We start from the raw sequence: 18,018 nt of genomic DNA, 5'->3' as shown, positions 1-18,018 counted from the left end.
GTCACCACTGGGCTTTGAGAATTTTGTGAAACTGGGGAACTTTTAACTCTTCTTGTTCAGAGGACAATTGTGTTACAAAAGGAAGAAACTTAGTACAGAAATATGTCAGTGATTTTCAAACCAAGAATGAAACTGTTCGGTTTGCTTTCGTTTCTCTAGAAACCTGACGTGCGGCTCTCTCGAGGCAGCATCGACAGGGAGGATGGAGGTCCTCAGGGCCCGGTAAGCAGCCGCCCACGTTCTCATCAGGATCTGGACCACTTTGTGTCCTGGGATATCCAAGCTTGCTAGCATTTGTCATATGGAACACAATAATTCATTCTATAACTAAAATCAACGTTTTAGCCAAGATTATTAAAACTTACAGTACACAGCCCAACATGCGTGTTTAGGTAGAAAAATTTCTACCCCATTACTAATACACTCTTTTCAATAGTAAGCTGAACTCTCTGTGTCCTAAAGAAATACGTACACAAATTGTTGCTACAGCAAGTTGTCATCTGCTAAATTTTTATACTCTTGTTTCGTGTTTTATGAAAGTTTCCACAGTCAGTCACAGAAAACTTGTTCAAGCAAGATTTTTTTCTGCTGGGTGTTGTAGGGGGAAATGACTGAAATTCTCTTTAAAGACCTAGCTTATTATCATTATTCCAAATATATTTAAAGCCCACTAGAAATATTCCCTGGTCTTCAGGGGAGAGTATTTTAAATTGTTATGATTTCCATTAGCAGATATCTGGTTAAAATAAATGCAGATTTCTTTAAAACTTAAAGAAATCCCCAGTAAAGAGGAGAAACGTGCACTTGCTGGGTAACGGACTTAGGGAGATAACTCTCCATCCACCCTAATAAGGTTTATGAGTAGAAATAAACCATTTCATTTCTAGACACACGTGGATACACATACATACACACATTAGACTGTGTCGTCATCCAGCTCCGAGATGCATAGTTTTCCCTAGTCTGTGCTCTGAAATCCAGCTCCCCCTAATATCTGGCCCCTAGAAGACGTGTTCAGTTGCCAGCATGTGAAGGTTTGGCATTTCCCATAAGATATGCTGGCACAATGGGCTCTACAGACAGAATATTAGGCATTCCTTAGTCCACAAGTGCAAAATCACACTGTTCCCCGGTTAACATCTCCACATGCAGTGCTCACTCTTTATATTGGAAAGATGACATGTAGCTGAAAGCATTCCCTCTAAGATCAGGAACAAGACAAGGATGCTGACTCCCATCATTTTTATTCAACATAGTATTGGAAGTCCTAGCCACAGCAGTCAGACAAGAAAAAGAAAGAAAAGGAATCCAAATTGGAAAGGAAGAAGTAAAACTGTCACCGTTTGCAGATGACATGACACTTACATAGAAAATTCTAAAAATGCCACCAGAAAACTACTAGAGCTCATCAGTGAATTCGGTAAAGTTACAAGATACAAAATTAATATACAGAAATCTGTTACATATCTGTAGATTAAGAATGAACTATTGTTCATTGTTTCCTGTTAAGGAAACAATCCCATTTACCATCACATCAAAAAGAATAAAATACCTAGGATTAAACCTACCTAAAGAAGTAGAAGCCCTGTTCTTGGAAAAGTAGAAGACACTGATGAAAGAAATTGAAGAGGACACAAATGGATGGAAAGATATACTGTGTTCTTGGATCGGAAGCAGTACCGTTGTTAAAATGACCATACTACCCAAGGCAATCTACAGATTCAGTGCACTCCCTATCAAAATACTAATACCATGTTTTATAAAACTAGAACAAATAATTTTAAAATATGTATGAAAACACAAAAGAACCCAAATAGCCACAACAATCTTGAGAAAGAAGAACAGAGCTGAAAGAATCACTCTCCCTGACCTCAGACTATACTACAAAGCTATAGTAATCAAAACAGTAAGGTACTGGCACAAAAACAGACATATAGATCAATGGAACAGAATAGAGAGCCTGGAAATAAACCCACGCACTTATGATCAATTAAGGTATGACAGAGGAGGCAAGAATATACAATGGAGAAAAGACAGTCTCTTCAGTAAGTGGTGCTGGGACAACTGGATAGCTACACGTAAAGAATGAAATTAGAACATCCTCCAACACCATATGCAAAAATAAACTGAAAATGGATTAAAGACTTTAAGATCGGAAACAAAAGGAAACAAAAAAATTTCTAAAGTTTTTAAAGATTTTTAAGAGACCTAAATATAACACCAGAAACCATAAAACTCTTAGAGGAAAACATAGGCAGAACACTCTTTGACATAAATCATAGCAATATTTTTTTGATCTGTCTCCTAAAGCAAAGGAAATAAAAGCAAATATAAAGAAATGGGACCAAATTAAACTTAAAAGCTTTTGCACAGCAAAGGAAACCATTGACAAAATGAAAGACAACCTACTGAATGGGAGAAAATATTTGCAGGTGATATGACCGATATGGGGTTAATATACAAAATATATAAACAGCTCATACAACTCAATGTCAGAAAAAACAAAGCAACCCAATTAAGAAATGGGCAGAAGACCTGAATAGACATTTTTCCAAAGAGGAAATACAGATGGCCAACAGACACATGAAAAGATGCTCAACATGGCTAATCATCAGAGAAATGCAAATCAAAAGCCCAGTAAGATATCACCTCACACTGGTCAGAATGGCCATTATCGAAAAGAACGCAAATAACAAATGTTGGTGAGGATGTGGAGAAAGGGGAACCCTTGTACACTGATGGGAATGTAAATTGGTGAAGCCACTGTGGAAAACAGTATGGAGGTCTCAAAAAACTAAAAATAGAACTACCATATGATTTAGCAATCCCACTCCTGGGCATATATCCGAAAAAAACCAGAAACATTAATTTGAAAAGATACATGCACTCCAGTGTTCATAGCAGCATTATTTATAATTGCCAAGATGTGGAAGCAACCCAAGTTCATCAACAGATGAATGGATAAAGAAGCTGTGGTGTATATATACAATGGAATACTACTTAGCCATAAAAAATGAAGTTTTGTCATTTGCAGCAACATGGATGGACTTGGAGGGTATTATGCTAAGTGAATAAGTCAGAAAACAAATATTGTATAGTATCACTTACAAACTACTGCATATAACGAAAAGACTCAGATATAGAGGACAAACTAGTGGTTAACAGTGGAGAGGGGCAATACGAGGGTAGGAGAGTAAGAGGTATAAACTATTTTGTATAAAATCAGCTACAGTGGGAATTCCCTGGCGATGCAGTGGTTAGAACTTGGCGCTTTCACTGCTAGGGCCCGGGTTCAATCCCTCATCAGGAAACTAAGATCCCGCAAGTCGCACGGTGCAGCCAAAAAAAATCAGCCGCAAGGACGTATTGTAGAACACAGTGAATATAGCCAATATTTTATAATAACTACAAATGGAGCATAACCTTTAAAAATTGTGAATCACTATACTGTACACCTGTAACTTACAGTGTGCATCAAGACTTCTTTTTTTTGTTTTTTTTTTTGCGATACACGGGCCTCTCACTGTTGTGGCCTCTCCCGTTGCGGAGCACAGGCTCCGGACGCGCAGGCTCAGCGGCCATGGCTCACGGGCCCAGCCACTCCGCGGCATGTGGGATCTTCCCAGACCGGGGTGCGAACCAGTGTGCCCTGCATCGGCAGGCAGACTCTCAACCACTGCGCCACCAGGGAAGCCCAAGACTTCTTCAGTTAATAAAATGATAACGTATTGAGCAGTTGGTCCCAAATTGTTAAGAGGAAAGAGTGAGAATAAGCATGAAAGTAAACCCTATTCAAGGAACCAGCTATTTATAACATCACTAATAGGAACATTTTTTAGAAAAGGAAAATCCTGTTACAAGATGTGGCATGTAGAAGGTACCCAGAACGTATGTGGAGTGAATGAATGAATGAATGAATGATGAGACAGAAGGATTATTGAGAAACACTTTGTGAAACAGACGACGCATGACGGGGCCGCTTGTGATCTCATAGTACTTGCCACACACCAGGCCTGGGTGACAGTAGGAGCGCTTAGTCCTGATGGAGCAGGTGCTGCGCTGGGTGCTTCCCTCCTGTCACCTCATAAGTCCTCAGCACTCCTGTCAGGTCAGGCGCCGTGCCATCCACACGCCACAAATGAGTCAACTGAGGCTCGTAGGAAACTTGCCCAAGGTCACTGGTCCCCATGCCGGACGCCGGACAGGGCACTCAGAGCGTGACCAGGCGCCAGCCTGCTCTGCAGGCCTCTCCCCTCCAGGGTCTGGGTTAAGCTGTGGGGCTCATAACACACACTGACGGTTGCTGGCTCTTCTGCTTCTGTGCTTTGCTAAGATAACTGTATGGTTTGGCCCACTTCTCCAAGTGCTCCAACTTAACACTTTTGAAAATGGGCCCCAGTTTCAGGGAGAAGCGTTTGGCTGGAAAGCAGTGTAGACTGTCAGTAGGTCTGGGCTAGTTAATAGACACTAGTCACTGCCTCATGGAAATTGATCCTGTCTGTGTGCATAAAAAGTAAAAATAAAAACTATTTAGATTTTCAAAATAATATTCAAGTTGGCAGCATGTTCATTTTGTGACAACTCCCCCATAGGGGGTAAGTGTCACTAGCCTCCGCGTTCAAATGGGAAAACCAAAGCCTCAAACCGGTGAGTGACTCACTCCTCCAAGGCCAGCACTGCACACGCAGCAGAACCAGAGCCCGGCCCGTCCCACTGCCCAGCCCATCAGCCTCTGCGCACAGGGACATACATAACATCTGTTGAACTGATCCAGAAAGTTCTGAGAATAGGATTTTCTAATTATCGCACTTTCTTGTTCCCTGAGTATCAGGAAATTCTTTAAGTCTTTTTACTGCTGGTCAGTGAGCACAACACAGCACAGCCACAGCCTGTCTCTTTGCAAGGTTTTGGCCCACTTCCCACTGTGTCAAGGAAGCCTGTTCCTCACACCTTCCCGCTCAGAGGGTTTTTCTAGTCTTTAAAATCGGGAGCGTTCAGTGGCCTGGTGGAAGCAGCCGTGATCCTGGGCAAGGAGCAGTTGTGACTGTGTGCCGTCTCATGGTCCTTTATTTTAAAGAAGTGGATGTCTACTCAGTAAAAGTAAAGCACCTTGAAGTATATGTGTTTTAGCCAGTTTATTGTTTTAAAATAAGCAAGGAAAGTCCCTCTTTTCAAAAGTACGATATAGTTTGAAGATACTTCTTTTCATTCAGTCAGCCTAGGATAAGTGGCTCTAATCATAGCTGCAGGCGTGGCACCCTAGACTAGGGCTGGTCCTATGTGAACCTGCCTTTTTCCCTGTGCCTGGGCTGGTTTGGCTTCCTGGCTTGGCCTGTGGCTGGTCCAGAACGGATGGAGGTGTCACACCAGGTTCTTCAGGTGAGAGTGACAACGTAGACATCCCAGTGCTCGGAAGCCTCTTCTCGTTGTCATTGTCCCTGATGGCACTCCTTCTTGTAATCAGAGAAGGAGGGGGTGGGGGAGAGTTTCCGGACACAGGACAGATTTCACACCCATGAAGTTGAACTGGAGACCTCCATGGGCATAATTTCTTTAAAGAAAATTTGAAATTGGTGTGACCACCCCTGACCGTGTTCCAATCGTGATTCCTCCTATGGCAGCCCTTATCCCATACCCCATTGGCATTATTTGCTTATTAGCCTAATCTAATCCCCTGTCCCCACCTGAGGCCTTGAAGGCTGGCCCCTCCCCCATCTTGTTGGTCTTTGACCCCAGCGTTTAGCCCAGGGGTCAAGGGGGTGGGTGGAGAGGGTGGGAAGGGGAGGCCGTTATCCTGTTGTGCACCCTGCTGCATTGACCTGGCTTTTTCTTTTCCCACAGACTGGAAACCAGCACATATATCAGCCTGTGGGCAAACCAGGTAAATGAAGAAATGAACCGAGTGTCACAAAATTTGTATAATTTGGAGGGAGGGGGTTTTGATGTATAGTTTCTTAGTTTTGAAAAACTTCATGTTTTGTTAACACTCTTCCCCCTACAGACCATAGCAAGTATGATGTTTACCAAATTCAGCCCACGACTAGAATGTTGGAAAACAGACTTTACTGCTCTAATGCAGCAGAAACACCTCTGTAGGGAGCCCTCTCTGAGATTAGCTTCTGTTGTAATAACATGAATCCGTGTTTGTTTGTTTGGGGGTTGTCTCCATTCTCTTCATTAATGTACGTTGAGTAATGGGACTCATTCCTTTACCAGATCCTGCAGCTCCACCAAAGAAACCACCGCGTCCCGGAGCCCCTGGGCACCTGAGCAGCCTCGCCAGCCTCGGCAGCCCCGGGGACAATTACAACGAGGGTGTCAAGGTGAGCGCCCAGGCCTGTGCGCAGCCCAGGACCCCACGGAGCCTTTCACTCTGGGCGATGACCCTGCGATGTGCAGTGGGGTTGGGGCTCGGTGGGACTGGAGGGCTCCTTGGTCGGCTCCAGACTCCTCTGAGTCAGGACAGACTTTACTGGAAAATTCTCTTTTCTGTTTTTCTCTCATGTGATAGATTCTAGGGCCTCAGTCAGATCTTAACTTTCTGAAGACATTTTCCTCTTATCAGACAGAATGTTTCTTTGAGATAAAAGTGCTGGGGTGGCTTCTGGTTTTACAAATGAATCAAACCAGGACGCCTGGGGAAAGCAAGGCCTTCTGTAGGCTCACTGTCTCTGAGGGTGTCAGTGTGGCCTAGTGGGCGACTTCCATCCTTTGCCATCTGGGGCCAGCGTGTGTAAAGCAGCATGTGCTGGGGACCACAGCCTCCTCTTCTGTGTGCCCTTTTAAGGAGAGGGATACCCTCTACTCTCCATTAGGTCAGTTATCTCTCAAAGTATGTCCTACTTCTCAATTCTGATACACTTTGTCTTCACATTTTATTTATTTATTTATTTATTTATTTATTTATTTATTTATCTTTGGCTGCATTGGGTCTTCGATGCTGCGCGCGGGCTTTCTCTAGTTTCGGCGAGCAGGGGCTACTCTTCATTGCTGTGTGCAGGCTTCTCATTGCGGTGGCTTCTCTTGTTGCGGAGCATGGGCTCTAGGCGCGTGGGCTTCAGTAATTGTGGCACGCAGGCTCAGTAGTTGTGGCTCACGGGCTCTAGAGTGCAGGCTTAGTAGTTGTGGCTCACAGGCTTAGTTGCTCCGTGGCATGTGGGATCTTCCCAGACCAGGGATGGAACCCGTGTCCCCTGCATTGGCAGGCAGATTCTTAACCACTGCGCGACCAGGGAAGTCCCTGTCTTCACATTTTAATATCTCTAAAATCAAGAGGGTGTGTTGATTTAACTGGCATTTTTTTCCCTTCTTCGTGGTGCATAGAAAAAGGTACATCTTAGAATTCAATAGCTATGGGATCAGTTAAGATAAACTTTGCTTCACTAATAACCACCATTCATTGAGTGCCACCTGCTGTGGCAGAACCTGCCCCATGTATTTCAAATCCTCACATCAGCCTCGCGGAATTGGTGGGCTTATTATTGTTCCCACCTGTCACATGAGGCCGCTACAGTTCCCAGAGGTTAAAGGGCGTGTTTGAGGTTACGGCCTCCCCATAGCTGAACCAGCATTTAGTGGCAGACTTGGCTTTCCGCACACACATATGTGCTGCTGCTCCAGGTTTACCCCCAAAGCCAAGCGGCTGATTCCTGGATAGAAGCAGATGTATTGCCACCTTAGCGAATCAGAGAGGTTGTCCCCAGGCAGAGAAAATGTCATCTCCAGTTGCGAGCCAGACTACAGCTGGAGGGCGGTGACCAGTAGTGAAGCAGCTGGCACCGTCTGGGTCCAGCCTGCTCCCTGCGGAGCCTAACACAGGAACCACGGTGCCAGAGGCGCCCCTGCACCAAGGGTCAGGCAGTCAGCTCCTGGAAACCAGGGTGCTGGTCCTGGGGGCTGCCTGGGGCTTGGCTCCCCCAGCTTCTGGGCCTCCAGGCCCAAGAAGCCTCCTTGCAGCTCCACTAGCACCACAGAGGAGCAACGGAGGGCACACCCTTTCCCAGTGTGGTTTCTTGACATAAATTTTAAAAGGAAAGAGAAATTGGGTTAATGAACTTTTTTTCATTTTTCATAAGCAAAAGAAGAACCTTTGAAAAGGGCTTGTATTGCAGTGAAAAGCCAACTTTAAAAGCGGATCAGATACCGGCTTAGAATTCTGACCTATATTCATTTTTTACATTTGAATAAATATAATTGGGAAATACCCTTATTGTAGGGTATTGAGCAAGTAGAAATCTTTATGGAAAGGAATCTTTTAAGTGTGCTTACTTAAAGTACACTCAGGAGGGGACTTCCCTGGCAGTCCAGTGGTTAAGAATCTGCCTTCCAATGCAGGGACGCGGGTTCGATCCCTGGTAGGGGAACTAAGATCCCACATGCTGCAGGGCAACTAAGCCCATGCTCTAGAGCCCGCGCACCGCAACTGGTGAGCCTGTGCACCACAACTAGAGAGAAGCCCGTGCGCTGCAACAAAGAGCCTGTGCACCGCAATTAAGACCCCACGCAGCCAAATAAATAAATATTTTTTAAAAATACACTCAGGGGACTTCCCAGGTGGCACAGTGGTTAAGAATCCACCTGCCAATGCAGGGGACACGGGTTCGATCCCTGGTTCGGGAAGATCCCACATGCCGCAGAGCAGCTAAGCCCGTGCGCCACAACTACTGAGCTGCACTCTAGAGCCCGTGAGCCACAACTGCTGAGCCTGCATGCTGCAACTACTGAAGCCCGTATGCCTAGAGCCTGTGCTCCACAACAAGAGAAGCCACCACAGTGAGAACCCGCGCACTGCAACGAAAAGTAGCCCCCACTCGCTGCAACTAGATAAAAGCCTGCGCACAGCAATGAAGACCCAACACGGCCAAAAAAAAAAAAAAAAAAAATACAATCAGTAAACATTTTTGAATAATTAGTAAGTGTGAAGTATATGTCTCTGCTTCTTCGTGACATGTCTGTTTGGTAGAGGTTATCAAATCCAGCCTGAAAGAACAGTACTCTTTTAATACAGAAATGCTTACCTTTACCTGGGTGTAACTGAAGTAATTCGTCCAGCTCATAGCCAGAGATCAGTCTCAGTTTCTCTGGTGGCTTTATGTTTCGGCTCTGAATTATCGGAGTTTTTGAGGAACCCCCCCACCCCAAGTGGTTGGGATTGGCTGTATCTCTGCAGGCAGTGGTGTGTCTAACTGCCTGCCAAGGGGCCTCCAAGTGGTCAAGCTCCAGAAAGTAGGAAACCAGTGACAGCTGTCTCTGCACACCAGGCTGGTGCTTTGGGAGGGTCCCTGTGAATGGCCCCTGGAAGCTTTGTGCCAGCGTTTCTGTGACAGTTGGGTGAAGGGTGAACACAAAAGAGCAGAAGCTTTGGACAGGTTAGAACAAACACCCTCACCTCCTGGAGTCAAGAACTGTAGTTCTTCCTGATGGAGCCCCAGCTGGCACGCCTCCTGAGGAAATGCGGCCTTTTACGTTGATCCCCTTTGAACTGGCCCTCCTGCCCCATTCAGCATCTCAGTGCAGAAGATAAAATGCTGACACGGCTTCTCTTGGAAGTGATGCTGCTATGAATAACCTCCCTTTTTCTAGTGCACAGAAAATACACAGTGTGGAGGGTTGGACCTCAGAACTTAGGGCTCTGCTAAACTTCTATACCAAAGGGTATACTTTTTTCAGACAATTCTAAGGAAAGGTCAAGAAATCCATATTTCTCTCAGTTAACTTTGCCTATTATGTTACAGTAGAATAGGCTTGGTTTAAACTGTAGAGAAAAAAAAAAAATTAAAGTTTCTAAGTTTAAAGTAAGGGAACCCAACCATAAGAACTGGTTCAAGTGAAGGGTTTTATGTTTTCGTTTTGTTTTTGTTTTTAGAATAAGCTCCTGATATCTTTAAACACAGCCTCAAGCCAGGCATCTGCATTACAGCAGGCTGGCTAGGTCGAAGGCCATTTCCAGGGATGCTGGATGTTGGGGCCAGGCCCAGGGAGTGAGGGTGTGCAGTTTCTCCAGAATCACTCAGATGTCCAGTGGGCAGCTTTCTGTGAATACAAGCATAGATACGCTTTCTTTCTTTTTAAAGACCCTTAATTCTTTGGATTCTTGCACGGCTGCCAGATTGTCATTCTCGGGCTTTGCATGTTGTTTTCCTCATTTATTTGTGAAAACGAGCATGGTGCATGGCAGACCCCTACTGAGTATGCGGGTGCCCTGAACAGACGGCCCAGCGGCTGCACTTCGATGGCCGCTGACGGAGCCGACAGGCGGAAGCTCACTCCTCTTGTTCTGCTCGTGTGTTTTTACGGGGGTTTTGTCTGCTGCCTTTATTAATATTGTTTTTCTTTTTTCCCTTTCTCTGATAAATTCCTTTAACTTGTCCTCACCTTCCGTTCGACAATAGCCGTGGAGGGTAAGCACATGGTATCTGTGTGTCTGTCCAGCTCTCTATCACACCCCGCTCCGCGTGCGACTCTGGACCAGGAATCGGGAAGCCTGGGGGGGGCGCTTTTGCTTGGTTTATATTTGCCCAAGAGTGAGACGTGCGCATCTGTGCAGTGATGGGACGTTCTCGTCCCTTGTGTCTCATGGCTTAGGGATGGGCACCCAGAGTTAGAGACTGAGCACTGGCAGTCTCAGTGGGTGCCGGCATTCAGTCTTCTCAGAGTGGCCATACGCAGTCCTTTTTGTGCCTGGGGTGGCCAGTTCGACTTTTTAAATACGCTGAAGGTTCCCTAGAGGCCCTTGTGCAGCCTTCAGGGCTCACATGTTGTCTTGGATAACATCTGTTGAAGTCTCTCTGTGCCCAGGCCCTGAGACGGGCCGTTTTACATATGTTCCTTCATTTCACCCCCATCACAGCTGCAGGTGAGGGGGCAGTGCCCGCCCCCCACCAACAGAGCTGCACCCGCACAGCTCCCACCTCAGCAGCATTCTGGAAGCAGGTGGTGTCCATGTAAAGAAGACTTGCATTTGCCCACTTTTTATAACCATAAAAGGAACACACGTTTCCATTAGGTGGTTTGAAGGCAACTAAGCTGAGCCATACAGGTTTTACTGCAAAATTCAAACTAAGTGGCAATTCTTACAGTCTCAGTGTAGAACACTGGACCCCTTAGCCAGCTGTCTCTAAATCCTCAGAGAGGTGTAAAATATCTGGATTCTTCTCTTTTGGTGAATGATTCTGGGGGGACGATGAATCACTTCTCTGAATGAATCCGGGGCTTTTAGTATAATATGTGTGATTCCATCTCATTTCCTTTAACTGAGCTCAAAGTTAGAAAAAAAGGTGCCTTATTTATTTGTCACTTGGATGAATTGCTTTTCGGTCATCCTCAAGCTGAACTATGTCCCCTAAGACAAGATCAGTTATGTGATCTGCTTTGATCTCTTTTAAAGACCCTTTCTAACCTAGTTGCAGTGATATGACGCCATCTGCTGGAGGATAGAAAGATAACCGGCTTCTGTGTTGGCAGCTTCAGCCCCAGGAAATCAGCCCCCCTCCCACTGCCAACCTGGACCGGTCCAATGACAGGGTGTACGAGAACGTGACGGGCCTGGTGAGAGCGGTCATCGAGATGTCCAGCAAGATCCAGCCAGCCCCGCCAGAGGAGTATGTCCCCATGGTGAAGGTGAGCTCAGCCCCCTCACGTGAAGCAGGAGACATTCCCTGTGCCCTTCGGGTCCAGCCTGACTCTTCAGAAGGTCTGCATCGCATGGGGATCACTGCCATTCCCGACCTTGACCCTGGAATGTCCTGAGCAACAGAGTCTGTCAATAACTACTGCTCATACGTATGATCTTGAGTGAGAAAAGGTGCAGAGGAGTACTTACAGTCTGATGCCGTTGTGACTTAGGGGAGGTAATTACAGTGTTAAAGTGCCAAGACAGATGATACTTGGAGACCCTGCTTTCAGTCTTTTGGGCATTAACTCAGAAGTGGAATTGCTGGATCGTATGCTAGTTCTAGTCCTAATTTTTTGAGGACACACCATGCTGTTTCCCACAATGGCTGCAGCAATTTACATTCCCACCAGCAGTGCACAAGGGTTCTATCTAGTTTTTCTCCCTCCTCACTAACACTTTTTATTTTCGGTTTTGTTTTTTCTCGATAGTAGCCATCCTTACATGTGTGAAGTGGTATCTCACTGGGCTTTTGATTTGCATTTCCCTGATGAGTAGTGAGGTTGAACATCTCTTCGTGTGCTTTTTTGTGTTGGCCACTTGTGTGTCGTCTTTGGAGAAATGTCTGTTCAAGTCGCTTGCCCACTTTTTAATAGGGTTGTTTGGCTTTTTGTCGTTGGGTTGCAGCATTGAGCCCCATTTTTAGTACCAATGAGCAGTCTCTGGGACAGCTTCTTTCAAACCATCAGTGTGGGACAGCTGCTTGGAAGCTGTGATGTTTTATGGGCAGCACAGTTAATCCATTCTGGTTCCGTCTTTAGGCTATACTCCCATAACACTTATAACCAAAGCTCTTAAGGGTGAACTTGCATGAACCACAGACGGGTTTTTAAAAAATACTAATAAACTCAACAATATACAAAAGCAACCAGAATTTTGTACATGATAAGACTTTTTATGGTGGTTTTCTAGAAGCTGCTTTTTTAACCGTATTACTTTGGCAAAACGACACTCTTTTTGTTGATCCAGTGTCAATAACTAGCATGTCCTTACTGGTCTTATACCTACTGCATGTATAACTTGGCATCTGAGTCATTACGTAGTTGACCCTCATAAGAATGACAGCGACAGACATTTTAACTCTAACGTCATATCATTTTTAACCACAGCTGGTCCCTTTAAGCTCCGAGTGGCAGGGGGAGGGCTGTTGTGCTCCGTGTACATAGTGGACGAAGCTCCGGGGTCAGAATGGCCTCCGTAGCAGACTGCCACCTGTCGTTCCCACATGTGGTAGCAGTAACATCCTTTTTGGTGGCCCACGAGGCTTTGGAAAGCACTGGGGAGGGAAGAGAGTCACGGAGCACACGCAGCCCCAGCGCCGCCTTCCCTGGGCGTCCGGGCGGCTTTTCATACATGAGCCTCCATTCCCCTGTTCCCCAGACAGTAGAGCATGAGTAGATCAGAGAGATCTGAATCTGGGGGAAATTGCCTCATAACTTAATGAGATCAGGCTCAGCACTGTGGAAAAGAAATACAGAAATTTTCCTAAAAAAAAAAAAAAAAAAAAGAAAGAAAAAGAAATTTTCCCGTAAGTGGTGAAAAGGAAATGAAAAACCATGTAACTGGAAGGAAACACTGTCATTGCTGGCATGAAACTCCTTGACGTGCGTCCTAACACTGGGTGTGTTCCTGTCTGTTAGGAAGTCGGCTTGGCCCTGAGGACGCTGTTGGCCACCGTGGATGAGACCATTCCCGTCCTGCCCGCCAGCACCCACCGAGAGGTAGGGCCTCATCCAGAGGGCAGCGTGGCGGGGGGAGCACAGCGCGCGCTCTGCAGGCGTGACCTCCTGGCCGGGCCCCAGGTCGGGACGCCGGCGACTGGCCGTCCATCTTCAGAGCTGTGTGGAGCCACCGCACCGCGTGTGGGGTCCCGACCTGAAGGACGGGGCGTCCGTGAGGACAGGTGGGGAGCGCAGGATTGGGGCTGCTGCTGCTTGGAACCCTCCAGAGCGAGGACAGAGGCTGTGGCATCCTGCCCTCCTTCCTCGAATGCCTCTGGAAAATTTCGAGTTTGCAAGTGACCTTGGTTTTCCACTTAAAGCAGCGATATAAACATTCCTTGTAGCCAGTAAATAGGCTTAGCGTTGGGGTCTGCACCCAGCCCAGCTCACTTCCCACGCCTCGCCCTTCCAGCTCCAGCGTCCACTTTCCTGCTTTCTCTCACAGGGTGCGTGATCTGTCCTTCCCCCAGCAGGCAATCTGTTTGTTTTCGTTTTCTTAGTTTTTACTGTGAAATGATTTCAAACTTGAGGAAAAGCTCTGAGAACAGCACCAAGAACTTGCAAGCACCCTCGCCCTGATTGCGCCGCCTTCCCCGTCTGAGCCCTTTGCGTCCTCTCTCTGCACGCGCAGGCTTTACTTCTCCAGAGCCACCTGGGGGCTGGTTGTGCGCATCTCGCCCTCTTACCTTTAGCATTTGCGTTTGTGTTTTCGAATAACGGGCCATACTCTTACCCTGCACGGTCACCGCATCCTGGAATTTAACACTGGCCAGTGTGCTCATCTCTCAGCAGGTGGTGGTCTGGGTTCACCAGTCACCCCAGTAATGCTTCTCCCTCTGGCTGGAGACAGCCTGGGGCTCACGTGGCCCCTGACACCGCTCAGCGTGTCTGTGTGCCTCTCTCCTGGGACAGCTCCTCAGCCCCGCGCTGTCTTCTGCAACAGAGTATAGGCCCCTGTGTTCCAGAGCCTCCCTGACGTGGAGCTGAGGGGTGTTCTCTAAAGGCTGATGTTTCCTCCTGGTCAGGCTGAGGTTTCACGTCTGCGGTGAGGCTGCGTCCTCCTCGGAGGCCGAGTCCGAGGGCGGCACGTCCAGCAGGGCGTCTGGACACGCGGGGCGGTCGGGCTCAGCTCCTGCGGCTGGTCCTGTGAGTGGCACCACTTAAATCGTTCTGGAAAATGCCTCTGACTGGTGTCACCGTGTAACTGAATATTTCCCTCCAGTTCAGAGGTTAGCTAGTTTATCTGCTTTATTAGAAATTTAATTGGTTTTCCACAGTGAGCAAGGATTTTGCCCCAAATGGAGATGCTCCAGGCACCAGAGGCAAAGCAAGTGGCACCCTAACGGCTGGATATTTTGGCGGGACCGTTTCTAACTTCTGCTTTAGCTGGTAACGGCTGAGACGATCTCTCTGTGTACCTGGCTCTTCTGCACACCGTGTGCGCCTTCCTGTGCCCCTGCTCCCCTCCTGCCCTCTGGACCCAGCTGTCCCTGACCCCGCCCAGCGGTCACCGGGGGCCATGCCCCCACTGCCCTGACCCCTTGGCGAGACCCCTGGAGTTACAGAGCCTTGCCGGCCCCACCCGCAGCCTTTCTTTGCCGTCCCGATGGTGGCCGCCCCCAAGGTGCTCCCCGGACTTGCGTTTTACAGATGCCTTTTCTCCTTGGCAGGGCTCCCTACGCCCACAGATCCAGATGTTTGAGGCCCTCACCCTCTGTGCTGTGAGCGAGCCCACTCCGTGTGCCCCAGGCACTAGCTGTCTGCGGGACGTCTGCCCCTGTAGCACATTCTGCTTGCAGGGTCAGTGGGACCAGCATGCACTCACCACCGTGCCCAGCACGAACCACACGCGCGTGCACGCACACGTACACACGTGCAGACAGCCTGTGTCACTCACAAGTCTCAGGTCGGGCCTTGCTTCGCCATCCTCACGGCCACATCCCCTCTTCCCTGAGGTATCACAGCAGCCTGTCAGCTGCTTGCTCCACCTCTGGGCTCTCCCTGCCCTTCCGTTTACGTTGCACACTGCCACCAGAGCCCTCTCTAGATTATGTTATTCCCCTTCCTAAAGTTCCTTAGGCCTCCCCGTTGCTAGGTTGAGCAGGACCAAGGTGAACGTGGGTGGCTGACGAGGCCCTTCACGGTGGAGGCCGGCCAGCTTGTGCAGTCTTGGCTGGATGCAGGCGAGTTCTCCTCTGTGGAGTCTCTCCACCCCTCTCAGAAGGAGTGAACTGCTCCTCTCCGGGTCCATTTCTGTGGCGTGATTTTCCCGTGTGTGATGGGCAGCTCTGTGCGTGCTTCTCCCACACTGGGCTGTGAACACAGACACATTGGGTCACTCTTGCGTCCACAACTCCAAGGGCCTTGTGTACAGTAAGTGCTCGCTGATTGTAGAAAGAGCACGTGGCTAGATCGCCGCTGGTTAAGTACACAGGTTGGAGGGATCGCGAGACACCCCAAGCAAAGCTCTCCAGCTCTATGGCTCCTTCCACCAGCCCTGACCCCACTTCCCACCTCTGATCCGTTTGGAAGGGTCTAGAGTATACGTCAGAGTGGAGCAAGTGTCTGGTGACACCCTTGAACCATCTCCTGCATAGCAGAGGAAGGTCTTGAAGCAGGTGCAGTAGAAAGCGTGTGGGCCTGGAGGTGGAGACCAGGGTCTGCCTTGTTTAAGGGGAAGGAAGAAAGTTTCTTCTCCTGGAGGCACCTAAGAAAAGCGCCTAAGAATGCCCTGAGTGTTGGCTGCAGGAGGCGCTCCTGACCCTCTTGTCCTTGCAGATTGAGATGGCCCAGAAGCTGCTGAACTCCGACCTGGGGGAGCTCATCAACAAGATGAAGCTGGCCCAGCAGTATGTCATGACCAGCCTGCAGCAGGAGTACAAGAAGCAGATGCTGACGGCCGCACACGCCCTGGCTGTGGACGCCAAGAACCTGCTCGATGTCATCGACCAGGCCAGACTGAAGGCCCTGGGGCAGACGAGGCCACACTGAGCGCCGGGGCCTGCTCCCCCCTCCGCCGCCACCAGCAGCGAGGCTCTGGCCGGCCGTGGGCGCCAGCACTCACAGCGCCAACACTCTGGCCGAGGCTGGTTGAAAATCTCATATAAGTTTAACCGCATTTTGATGTGGGTTGTTTTGGTTTTGGTTCTTTAATCATGGTGTTCAGAAAAGTCCGGGATCCAAAATGTGGCATTTTTCTGAGAATAAAAATTGTACATGGGAAGCTTTTAAAGAATCGTGAAGAACAGATTTTGTTCACAACAGGATATGCTTTCGTGGAAGCGGCCAGGGCAGTGATGCACTGGTTCCTGAACTGGCCGGACTGGTCCTTGGAAGAAGACAGGAGGAAGTGGAGGATTCCAGGAAACCCAAGGGGCTGAGAATCCCTTTGCCAACCGCAGACTTACTACCCAGGCTGGAATTTTTGTCGTTAGAACACTGTTCAGTTGCAATATGCTAATACCACTTTACAAAGAAAGAATATAAAAGCTATATTTTGAAGACTTGAGTAATTTCAGAAAAAAACTACAGCCCTCTTGTCTTTCCTGCCTTTTACTTTCATGTGAGTATGTGAAGCATTTGGTTGGAAACTAGCTGTAGAACACACTAAAAACTTTTGTCTTTTTCCACCAGAATAATGTGCCGGTTTTTTGTAGCGCTGTTATTTCTCTTGGAAGCAGAAATGCTTTGCACCGGAGCACCTCCGAACCGCATTGAGAAGAAGTTCTGGAACCATCCCTGCTTTCCATTTTTATATAATTTATGAAGAAAGATTAAAGCCATGTTGACTATTTCACAGCCACTGGAGTTAACTAACCCTTCACTGCGTCTGTCTTCCCAGGAAGGAATTGGGCGAAACAGAGATTTGGTTTCCTTTTGGTGTCCAGTTTTACCATCCATTCTGTTAAGTAATTTTGAAAAATATGCCCTCTCTTTAGTTTGTTGGGGGAAATAAATTATTCTCAGGAAGAATATAATGAACTGTACAGTTACTTTGACCTATTAAAAAGGTGTTACCAGTAAAGTGCTTGGTGTAATATCCTTTCTGTTGGTTCTGTTCCTTCAGATCAATTGAAATTTCTCAGGTGACTTGTCAGATAAAGTAACATACAGGAAAGCTCTCGATAATGATTAGTTTCTTTTATTCTTTGTCTTGTCGACAAGTCGAGAACACTCCTCATAAGTTAACCTTTTTGTTGCATCTTCACGGTTAAATGCAGAAACCGAGCTAGGGTGATGTTGTCCCTGAAGGACTTCCCTCCACAGGCTTGGTGTCACCGCCACCTGTCCAGCCTCGGGGAACCTGTCCTCTTAAGGGAACTGTCAGCAGGACAGACCCCAGACCCCCCCTCATCTCGCTAAGCCTCTGGTGTGCAGGATGGGGGTCTGCAGCACTGGGAACCTGGAGGGAGAAGAGCCGGGGCGCAGCCCCCAGTGGAGGGACTCGAGCATGTCCTGCAGGAAGACGCACGTCCCCGTGTGCGGCAGAGTCACTCCCCTCTGGGCTGCCTGGCGTCCTCTTCGTCTGAAGAGAAGCTCGGGGACGTCGCCCTTCTGGGTTTCTCTCGGGCTCTCCAGTCTCCGCTTCGTCGTCTTTAGGATGGTGACCGTGAGGTTAAATAAAAC

General features: G+C 47.9%; 1 protein-coding gene across 9 annotated transcripts in view; it reads left to right on the top strand.

Annotated features, from left to right (window-relative positions):
- The window catches only part of PTK2 (protein tyrosine kinase 2), a 252,711-nt gene extending 234,963 nt beyond the window's left edge, over positions 1-17,748 (top strand). For 2 of the 9 annotated variants that reach the window (XM_059995242.1, XM_059995249.1), the window contains 6 exons: positions 160-222; positions 5,842-5,881; positions 6,217-6,323; positions 11,464-11,619; positions 13,312-13,392; positions 16,171-17,743. In XM_059995242.1, the coding sequence (XP_059851225.1) occupies positions 160-222; positions 5,842-5,881; positions 6,217-6,323; positions 11,464-11,619; positions 13,312-13,392; positions 16,171-16,383 (660 nt within the window). In that variant the 3' untranslated portion in view covers positions 16,384-17,743. Of the gene's footprint in view, positions 1-159; positions 223-5,841; positions 5,882-6,216; positions 6,324-11,463; positions 11,620-13,311; positions 13,393-16,170 lie in introns of all 9 variants that reach the window. The other 7 variants (XM_059995243.1, XM_059995245.1, XM_059995248.1 and 4 more) reach the window with 6 other exon arrangements.
- Positions 17,749-18,018: the final 270 nt, after the last annotated feature.

This window comes from Delphinus delphis, chromosome 17, assembly GCF_949987515.2.
Source record: "Delphinus delphis chromosome 17, mDelDel1.2, whole genome shotgun sequence".
Classification (NCBI taxonomy): domain Eukaryota; kingdom Metazoa; phylum Chordata; class Mammalia; order Artiodactyla; family Delphinidae; genus Delphinus; species Delphinus delphis.
The sequence above is the reverse complement of the archived record's forward strand: the minus strand, read 5'-3'. Positions and strand labels throughout refer to the sequence as shown.